Source organism: Chaetura pelagica, unplaced genomic scaffold (genome assembly GCF_000747805.2).
Source record: "Chaetura pelagica isolate M959 unplaced genomic scaffold, ChaPel_1.0 scaffold269, whole genome shotgun sequence".
Classification (NCBI taxonomy): Eukaryota; Metazoa; Chordata; class Aves; order Apodiformes; family Apodidae; genus Chaetura; species Chaetura pelagica.
In genome coordinates, this window is record NW_009954705.1 from 1,178,337 (window position 1) to 1,189,003 (window position 10,667).

The 10,667-nt window shown below is 43.8% G+C and overlaps 1 protein-coding gene across 1 annotated transcript in view; it reads right to left on the minus strand.

Moving 5' to 3' along the window:
• The window catches only part of FLT3 (fms-related tyrosine kinase 3), a 41,542-nt gene extending 33,551 nt beyond the window's left edge, over positions 1-7,991 (minus strand). Inside the window, exon 1 of the mRNA XM_010005652.1 lies at positions 7,940-7,991. Within this exon, the coding sequence (XP_010003954.1) occupies positions 7,940-7,991 (52 nt within the window). The remainder of the gene's footprint in view (positions 1-7,939) is intronic.
• Between the last annotated feature and the right edge of the window lie 2,676 nt (positions 7,992-10,667).

Genomic DNA, 10,667 nt, shown 5'->3' on the forward strand with positions numbered 1-10,667 from the left:
ACGGCCCAGCCCGCAAGGCCCGCACCACTGCGCACCGCCCCGCACGGCCCCGCACCGCTCCGCACCGCTCCGCACCGCTCCGCACGGCCCTCATAGCTCCGCACAGCCCCGCACAGACCCGCGCGGCCCCGCACCGCCCCGCGGGGCAGGAAGAAGTTTGCTCAATCTGCCCCAGGAACATCAGTGCCAAGACCTGTCTATTCCAACAGTTTGCCACGTGCAGCAGGAAAGACTTTGTCCACAAATTAAGTTTCTCTGTTTTTCCATGTTTCTCATCTTTTCCTCAACCCTCCGTTTTCAGGCATCGGATGAAAACAGCTGCAAGGAACTTACTAGTCCACATTTTAATTTATTTTTTTTTATTTTTATTTATTTTTATTTTTTTGGTATATCTATTTACTTGGCCAGCATTCTGAAGTGTTTGCTCTCTGTCCTGTTAAGTTCTAACGTATTTTTTGCAGAGATTTCAGCAAACTTCATCTTTTGGATAAAATTATGCCTTTCAATGTGAGTACCTTTCTTCTCAGAGAACAGTCAGCAGCCCTGCCTATGGCTCATTGCAGCCACCTTATAAACTGCATAGAGATTTTAAGACAGAATAATTGAGATGGCTGAAGATTTCAAATCAGGAGTAACACTGATCATGCACTTTACTCTCCCCTGTCAGAGAATCAAACAAAACCTTGTCCAACAGAACAGGCAGCTGGGAGTCAGCAGAGCTACTCCTCCTTTTCACCCATTCCTTACAGACACATTTGGGTCAGTGCTTTATGAAGTAAAAATAACCAAACGATGGAATGAAGTGCAGTCGTATTCTTCACATGCTTATTACATAACTTCACTACCACATATCCAACTTTATTGACTGTTTTTGCCATTAACATTATTGCAGACTAATAGCCAAGTCATGATCTGTGATTCTTATCGTGATTTCAGCATTCAATAAAGCCAGGACACATAACAATCCAGTTTGGATTTCTGTAATTTTTCAGACTTTCTAATTCTACACCTGAGAACATCAGACTTGCTGTCCCTTCAGGAATAAGTTGCTGTTAGTGAGGGATTGTGTATATTTATGAGCAGCCCAAACCCTCTAGCTTTTGCAGCCTTCTTTGTTAAATTCAGCCTGGCCCAAGCACCATGTTGCTCCTTAATTTATAGATTTGCTTTGAAACCACCTTTTTGAATTCACAGCCTATGCCAGTAATTCATGGTTTTTATCTGAAAAAAAAATATCAAGAAAATAAAACCTCCTTAGCACAAAGCAAATGCTGAAGGCTGAAGCAAGCTTCGTTTTATCTCTCTGTCCTGCCTTTTCTGGTCTTTGTTTACCTGGGCTTGGGTGAGGAATGACTGCAGGGTTGCATTCAAACCCTTATCTGCCTTTCACTTCACTAAGATAACTTTCCATCTGTCTTCCCTGTAAGTCAGAGATAAAGGCACTGCTCAAACAGCAGAGCTGTTATTTTGCATGTTATTATTAATTTTGTCTGCTTTGCACAGGATTAGTTGAATGAATGTTTGCCCTTCCACAGGTCCTGTGGACATTGATTCCACGGTGACTTCTCTGCTCAGGTTGGTGCTCACAGGGAGCTCACTGAAATCCCAACTTGTGCCATTCCAGCCACTTGCAATACATTTTACAAAGAATAACTGCGGCTGCTGAGGGGACCTCTATTTTGGGAAGTGGCTGAAAAGTGGCCGAAAAGGCAGTAAACCTCAGTTATCATGGCAACTTCTCTTTCTGAGGAAGAGCCTGCATTGTGGCTGGTTCCTCTTCTGCTTCTTGTCCGCATCTTCTGCCTTCTCAGGAGAGAGAGGACTCCCACATCACCCAGATCTTTCTGCCCCACTAGGTATGGTGAACAATGGTACCCTGGCTGCATTAGGAGTATTGCCAGCAGGTTGAGGTCCTTCCCCTCTTCTCAGCACTGGTGAGGCCATACCTGGAGTGCTGTGTCCAGTCCTGGGCTCCTCAGTACAAGAGGGATATGGACATAATGCAGAAAGACCAATGAACTGGCACAAAAATGACTGAGGGACGAGAACATTTCTCCTGTGAGGAAAGGTTGAGAGAGGGCACAGTTCAGTCTGGAGAAAGGAAGGCTTAGGGAGATCTTAACATTGTTTATAAATATCTGAAGGGAGAGTCCAAAGAAGCTGAAGCCAGGTGCTTTTCAGTGGTGCCCAATGGCAGAACCAGAAGAAACAGGCACAAACTTTTTCACCAGGTAGGTGACCAAGCATTGGCACAGATTGCTTCGAATGGCTGTGATCTCCATCCTCAGAGATACTAAGAAGCCATCTGGACAAGGTCCTGGGCAGGACCAGGACTCTTCGGATCAGATGACCTCCAGAAATCTTTCACCATCTCAATTCTTCTGTGAACAAATGGATAATTCTGTGGGTAAAGAAGCATTGGTGTGATACCACCACAGAAGTCTCTCACTAATCAGAAAGTGGCATTGGGATGTCCTTGTTCTTGACTGTCCTCTTGAGGATGTTTGCTCATGGGGATGACACACTTGTGCCATTAAAAAGCTGTATAGACAAGCCTGAAGCAAAGCAAACAGGTATATCTCATCTAATGACATTAGTATGTTTACTTTTTTTTTAAACTGCTCTGTGTTAAAGTATTCCAGTCTCTTTATCTGATACAGTCTAGCACTTCTACTGACACTAGTGGAATTAATTAATTAAACGGAGTAACTTCTTGCAGGCAAGGGCTACTGAAATGTAAGTACCTAAAGGTAAAGGTGCAAGATTCGTGGCACCTCATGAACAATGAGAAAAAAGGATCTGGCCAGAAAAGAAATGAAAACAGAAGATGGCAGATAACAGAATGATACTACTTGTCACCTTGGTATTGTAAAACTTCCCTTTTAAATTAAAACAAGTTTCCACTACGGACCATAGTATATTGTCCTTCCTTTCCTGGAAAATGGGATGAGGAAGGAACACAGAAAGTCTGAATTGCATATGGAGGAAGGATGGACAGAAAGAGGGAGAATGGGAGAGAATGGTTTTGTTACAAAACATCAAAAGATAAAAATGAATCCAGGATAGCTGATAAAAATGGTAGTTCATATTTGGTACCAAGTTTAGTAAAAATAAACAAAAAAACCCTAGTTGTTCTTATTTGTATCATTATGAAGTTAGGGTTAAGAAACAACTGCAATTCCCAAGCAGTTGTACAAATGTAGAACCCAACACACTCCTTAAAGAGCACATGGTAACAACAAAACACTTGTCAAACCAGATCTTACACCTCACCCATTAGAAATCTTATCTACACAATTAAACCTAGACTACAAAGAAAGGAGTAAATAATGTCCTACTTTTTCAACAGTAACAGAGCTAAACATCCAGATGATAAGCTAGCTTTTCTGTCTGTTTATCTTGTCCAGGTTTTTCAGCAGTTTTAAGGAAACACCTAGAAAAATTAGAGAGTTGTTGCTTCCTTAGGATGAGAAATAGGCACACAATGTTTATCCAGTTATCTGTCTAGCTTTGTGAAAATCTTTTTTCTCATGAAGTACAGAGGAGAAAAGAAGAATCTATCCGTCAAACACACTAGAAATTTTTTGGGTGTTATCTGCGTTTGAAGGGCTGCAGATCCCTTAAGGAAGCATTTTGTGTCACGTTTGAGTTTAGAGTCCTGTAGCATCTTCTACTCTCTTCCAATTTCAATGGCTTTAAACTGGAAGAGGGTAGATTTAGGTTAAAAATTAGGAAGAAACTCTTCACTATGAGGGCGGTGAGACACTGGCACAGGTTGTCCCGGGAAGTTGTGGATGCCCTCTCCCTGGAATTGTTCAAGGCCAGATTGGACAGGGCTCTGAGCAACCTGGTCTAGGGGAAGCTGTCCTTGCCCATGCTGAGTGGTTGTATCTAGGCAATCTTTCAGGTCCCTTCCAACCCAAACCATTCTATAATTCTAGGATTTAAATAATAATAATGGTAAAAATAATAATTATTATAAATATTATAATAATCATTATAATTATTACAGGATTATAATTATAATCCTATTAAAAGCAATAGGATTAAGCCATATGGGAAATAAGGTCTTCTTGCACATTTGAGCAATGCTGCTGCTTGTTGGCTCTGGACTGGATTTGTGGTCCCCATCTTCCTTTTAAAGTGTGTGATCACTGGAATTAAACAGCCCTTGTTCTTTTCTAGTGTTACTATAAAAAAATGAAATTGCTTTCTGCCTTCATTGGTCATCCACTCCACTCTAAATATTTCAGTCTCCAATTTCATACCGACTGCTGTTTGATGGACTTTTTCATTCTTGCCTTTCACAGCTTTCACAGAAAACCATAGAATCATAGAATCGTTAAGGTTGGAAGGGACCTTAAAGGTTCTAACCTCCCTGCCATGAGCAGGGACACCTCACACTAGACCAGGCTGCACAAAGCCTCATCCAGTCTGGCCTTGAGCACCTCCAGGGGGCTTCCACAACCTCTAGGCAACGTGTTCCAGCACCTTATGGCCTTAATGGTGAAAAACTTCTTCCTAATGTCTAACCTAAATCTCCCCTCTCTCAGTTTAAAACCTTTGCCCCTTGTCCATCACTATCATCTCTGATGAAAAGCCCCTCCCCAGCTTTCCTGTAACCCCTTCAGTTACTGGAAGGTGCTATAAGGTCTCCCTGGAGCCTTCTCTTCTCCAGGCTGAACAGCCCCAACTCTCTCAGCCTGTCTTCATAGCAGAGGTGCTCCAGCCCTCTGATCATCTTGGTGGCCCTTCTCTGTATCCTCTCCAATGGCTCCGTGTCTTTCCTGTGCTGAGGGCTCCAGAGCTGTACACAGTATTTCAGGTGGGGTCTCACCAGAGCAGAGCAGAGGGGCAGAATCACCTCCCTGCCCTGCTGGCCGCACTTCTTTTGATGCAGCCCAGGATGCAGTTGCTCTCTGGGCTCCAGCACACACTGGTGGCTCATGTTGAGCTCCTCATCAACTACCACCCCCAAGTCCTTTTTCTCAGGACTGCTCTCCAGCCATTCTTCCCCCAGCCTGTATTTGTGCCTGGGGTTGTGCCGACCCAGGTGCAGGACCTTGCACTTGGCCTTGTTGAACTTCATGAAGTTGCATTTACTTCCATTGAAAAATAACCCTTTTCCTGCACAGTCCATCCTTTCACCTTCAGAAATCTTTCCTTCAGAAGTGATACATTGTCTTCTGATCCATGATAGACATGGTGATGGATGACCATGAAAATATGTTCTGCTGGGCACAACAGTTTCCCTGAGTAAGAAGGCCGTGTACTGGGCTGATCCAGCATTCATAGCTGGCTTGCGTCCAGGTTTTTGCATGTTTCGGGAAAGAGACTATTGCCAGGATCAAACTTGATTTCCCCTGGAGTGCTCATTGATTTCACCTTCCTGTCAGTGACAGAGCTCAGTGCCTGAACTTGCTCTGGAATGTTTGTCAGCTGGTTTGTCAGAGAGAAACTGGTGTATTGCTGGGAGATAGACAGATCCTGCAGACAGATGAGTCCCAAGCATTTCTAGGGTTCTCCTTAAGAAGGAGAAGTGTGTTGTCATATTTCCTGGGTCTCCACCATGAGAATACAATGGATACCTGCATGTGCCATGAGGGGTTTTTCAATTGTATTGTCCTATAGTTTTTGTGCAATCTGACACATCAAAATCTAACCCAGATCTTGTTAGGACCTGAATCTGCAGTCCTTGTGCATATCAGATTTCATTTGCCATCTACAGGGAGATCTCAGTCAGCATCTTATAGCTTCACTTCTCCCAGGTACCCTGAAACTGTGTGTGCAACAAAAATAAAGGAACAAGAGTGGCTGTTAATGGAAAACTTTTCCTGATGAGAAAGGTCACCGAAAGTAATCCATTTGTCACAAAATTCTCCAATTTGTAAAACATGAAACTACACTACTGCCTCAGTTCCCAGTCCCTATCCACCCTCCCACCTCATCCACCAGAGCCAGTCTAGTTTTATGCTAGCTAATGTTCTTTTTAACCACAAGCTCTTGCTTAGGATGACCAGAAAGTTAAGAAGATGAGGAACTGGAATAGTGCTTTTAATGTATATAGACACATTTTTATATATGTTGTATTGTATATATTGTTTTCTAAAGTTCTTGGGATTACATTGCTTGCTGCTGGGGAGCACTTATATCCAGTAAATAACATAAATAATATTCCTTATGTAATTTTTTATTATAATTTAAAGACAGACCTGGTGCCTCAAGTCTACAGACACTGTGGAGATGCTCCTCTAGGGATTATTGTAGTTTGGCTTCTCTTTGCTGTTTAAGTGTTGCAGTTTCTGATGGTTCTGGTTCATCACACGGATACTGTCTGTGTGTCTGCATGACTTATTTATTATTAGGTCTTATTTCTAGACAACAGATAGATTCTTCAAGGGAACACAGGCATTTTTAAGAAATTACACATAATTCATTAAATGCTTAGTATTTTTTACATCAAAATTGCTTTTAAAGAGTGATCTGCCAGAGAGATGTATGGAGCTAGCAGTTCTCAGGATTTCTGCTGCCAGATATGCCTCTGATCCTTCAAATCCTAGCCACTTTGTCCATCCAAAAGCATTAGCTTTTTTCCCCCATATCAGTTAACCTCACAAGAAGTAACACTGCCTCGCCTTGACTAAATAATATCTCAACAGAAAGAACAGTAGTCCTCCTTTCCTGGAGGAAAGTAACACCTTGGGGCTCCTCTACCTTTTGCTCTCTCACTGCAGAACTGTCTCATAGTTGTGCTGAAGTCTATCTCCTGCAGGGACCTCTGGGCACCATCACATCCCACACACTAATAACTTTTTATTTACTTTGCAATGAAGCCTGCAAGACTAGCAAAGCTCAGTCAAGAAGAAAACTCAGAAATCCCTCTTTGACAGGGTTTGCTTAGTGGTAGTATCAGCAGTCATGCAAAGCAGTAGATCATAAAATACTCATTTTCATTTTGACTCCACCTTCTCTTCAAATACCTCACGTAGACTTTCAACCATGAATGAATAATATCTAACAATTGCTCTTTGAAGTAAATATTATTATCCCTGTATATGGAGCTGAAAATGGACCACAGCTTGTTAAATAACTTTCCCAGGCATGCATCAGAACTTTGTCAATTAGGACAAAACACAAGCTCTCTTTATTTCAGTCCTGGATTCTGAATCAGCAAGATCATGTTTGATAGGAGCAGGCCATTCACTTCAGAGCTAGAGAGAAATGTTTCAGGCATTTGATATGGAAGCAAATGTTATTTCATTTTCTCTTAACATTTAAATGTAGCAGAGGAAATCAAGCTTTAAAATCCCAAATTCTTATCTCTAACAAAAGAAGGGCACTTTCTAAACACTCTTATCACACCTTCTTCTATTTAGATCATTGAAAACAACAACAACAATGCTTGGTAAGATACAGATGCATCTTTATACTTCACTCTCCCAAGGTATCCGATTCACAGATTATTTACCTGGGAAATCGAAGAAACATTGTTTATAGTGATCGGGTCAAGGTAGCATTAACACCAGGAAACACATTTGCATCAGGAAAAAAAAAATAAAGCGAAAAAATCAGTACATTTAAATACTTTTTGCCTAGAGTATGAAATGCACCAGGTACAGTGAGAGCAAAAGCCAGGCTGGGCTGGGAGAGACTAGAGTGATGGGAGGGAGAAGAGCATCCCCAAAAGAGAGATGGTGGGGCAGAAAATAAAAGATGCGACAAAATTAATGGAGAACAAATCAAAGGAGAAAGAAAGGCAAGATGTGAAGGGATGCAGCGAGAGTCTGGGAAAGGGAGAGGAGAGGGTCTGAGGAGCAGCACGAGGAGGCCTTACCTGCTCGCTGCACCAGGCTCCCGGGGCAGCCGAGGGACCAGGCGGCTGCCATGGCAGGGCAAGCCCTCCGGGGCCAGCCCCGGGAGCAGCACGAGGAGGCCTTACCTGCTCGCTGCACCAGGCTCCCGGGGCAGCCGAGGGACCAGGCGGCTGCCATGGCAGGCGATGCCCTCCGGGCCCAGCCCTGCAGTGAAACCAAGCCCAGCAGGTGGTTGCCTTAAGGGTGCACGTCACTGCCCACAGTGAAACCACTTCTTCAAAAGGAAGGGCCTGAGACCTGAGCCTGAGGGAAGTGGCTGTGGGATGGGGAGAAAAGGGGCCTCCCTGGGGGCTTGGGGAGTGTCTTCTCTCTGGCAGAGGATGCTGCCACCAAACCCAGCAGCTGCCTCTGCTCTGGCTGCTGGGTCCTCCGCTGGCTCTTCAGCCCTTCGCTCACACTTCTACAAAAACACAGTTTCTTGGGTAAATTCAGCGCAGCTGACTTTTTGCTGCCTCACCTCAGTTTTGTGGGTTTTTTTTCAAAACAGTTATAGTTTCTGCTTTCACACACTGGAAGTCTGCACAATCTCTCTGGGTATGGATGAGGGCAAGAGCAAGCGGTGCTGCCGAGCTGAAGAGGCAGGCTCAAAAAAATCCAAGTAAATTTGTACAACGCCATGGGAATACTCTGCCACATCTGCTCTCATGGGCCAAGGGAGGTTTCCTGCACTGAGTGAGTGCTTGGCCTGCTGGTGACAAAGGGCCTGCTATGGCCACCTCCTGGAGCCAGGGGTGCAACCCAGACAGGGAGCAGGTCTGCAGGGCGGGGTTATGTTGACTTGAGACGAAACAGGGAACTAGCACTGTCTGCAGGAAGGTTCAAACCAAGCAACAGCTGCTCTGAAGTTGTTTTGCAGATGACTTGTCTAGGGGATAAAAATAAAGGCCTCCAGGCTCACCCTCATACATGGGCCTCTACGGACATGTTCCATCTGCCCTCAACCTGTCCTCATTTGCCACCTTCCTCAGAGCACAGCACTCCAGGACCTGTCTTCTCGTTGCCTCCTGGTCATTGGTGTGCAACGGGCCAAACTAGCTGGCCCATGGCTAAAGTTGCTGGTGCCCTGGTTTGTGCCAGGACAGGACATTGCAGAGGGATGGGCAGGTCTCCCTGGCTTCCACAGCTGTGCACCAGAGCCCCCAGGCAGAAAGCAGGTCCAGCTCTAAGGGCTAAGCTGGATTGTATACTCCACGATATGCCGGGGGATTTTTATTATTCATTCAGTTGTTATATTTTTATTTGCTAGGGACTAAGCATCTCCATTCTGCAATTGTGCAGAACCTGGATAAAAAGAATCCCCAAGTAAATAAACTGAACTTCTATAAGGTGTTCTTAGAAACATATTTTATTTGTTCTTAGAAACATCAAATACTATTTATTTGGTATCTTTTATTTTTGTATTAATTTTTGTTGATACCTGGGAAATAGCTTATTTTGCATTAGGGAAGATTAAATTAAAATGTAGATGGACCAGACATATCATAGGTAAAAGAAGCCACCAAAAATATCCCAAGTTGCAGGGGCAACAAGGGGGGATGGCATTGAGGTTGGCATTGTCAGTGAAGATGAGTGCATGACCTCTCACAAAACTGCCTTGGAAATACAGATGATGCAACAGCATTGAACTCCAGTGCTGAAGACAAGTTTGTATATGATGCAGTGCAAAGAAAGGAGCTGTAGTGATACGAAAACTAGGTAGGTACATATTTACAAGGATGCAAAAAGCAGGAAAGAAGAGTAGGATTCCACAGGCCTTAGAGAAATTATTGCAAACCAGGAAATGTCATGCTGGCAACAAGCTTGCCTGGCTGTCAGGTTGTGTTGTTTGTTGTTTTTGTTTTTTCCCACAGCCCCCACTGGTATACGGTCCCAGCATGGATAAGTTAGGAAGACACTTCTGGAGATTGCCTAGTCCAGCCCTGTGCTCAAAGAACAACCAGCACAGCTTGCCCCAGATCACATCTAGTAGGGTTTTAAATATCTCCAATGATGGAAACTCCACAACTGCTGCAGGCTATCTCTTCAGTGTTCAACCACCCTCTCAGTAAAAAATGTGTTTCCTGATGTTCAGAGGGAACCTCCTGTGTTTCACTTCGTGCCCACTGCCTCTGGTCCTGTCATTGGGTAGCACAGAAAGGACCCTGGCTTTCCCATCAGATATTTATACACGTTGTTAAGAACACCCCAAGCCTTCTCTTTTCCAGGCTGAATAGTCCCAATCCTTCTACTCCCTCCCCACATATCAGATACCTCAATCCCTTATCATCTGCATGGCTCTTCAGAGGATTCATTCCAGTAACTCCATGATTTTCTTGTCCTTCCTTGTGTCCCTTTCAACACCACACCTACATACAAGTCTTGCCCTTTGAAACCAGGGTGCAGACAGTTTGTGCTCCTGTTCTGAAACTACCAGAAATCTTCCCTAGTCACTTACTGCTTGTGTTTTCACCTTCAAAGCTTCAGTGAAAGGTGCCATCATTTAGGACAGTTCATATATAGAGGATGAAGACAAAATAAATATAAAAAATCTGGCACATTAAATTATTCCTAAAGATACTAAGCTAGGGCTGGAAAATGTTCAGCAAATGTATCATACATTTGTTTATGACAATAAAGCATTCTTCTGAGTGAGTATGACTTTTCTTCCATGGGAGAGTGGCTTCAGTTGCCAAGCATTTTATCCAAGTTATGGCACACCATGGCTTGCCTTCACTGCAACAGTTAGATAAAGCCAGCTCCAATGGAAGCAGACACATGGCAAGAAACTCTCTAGCTAACCCATATGACTGAATT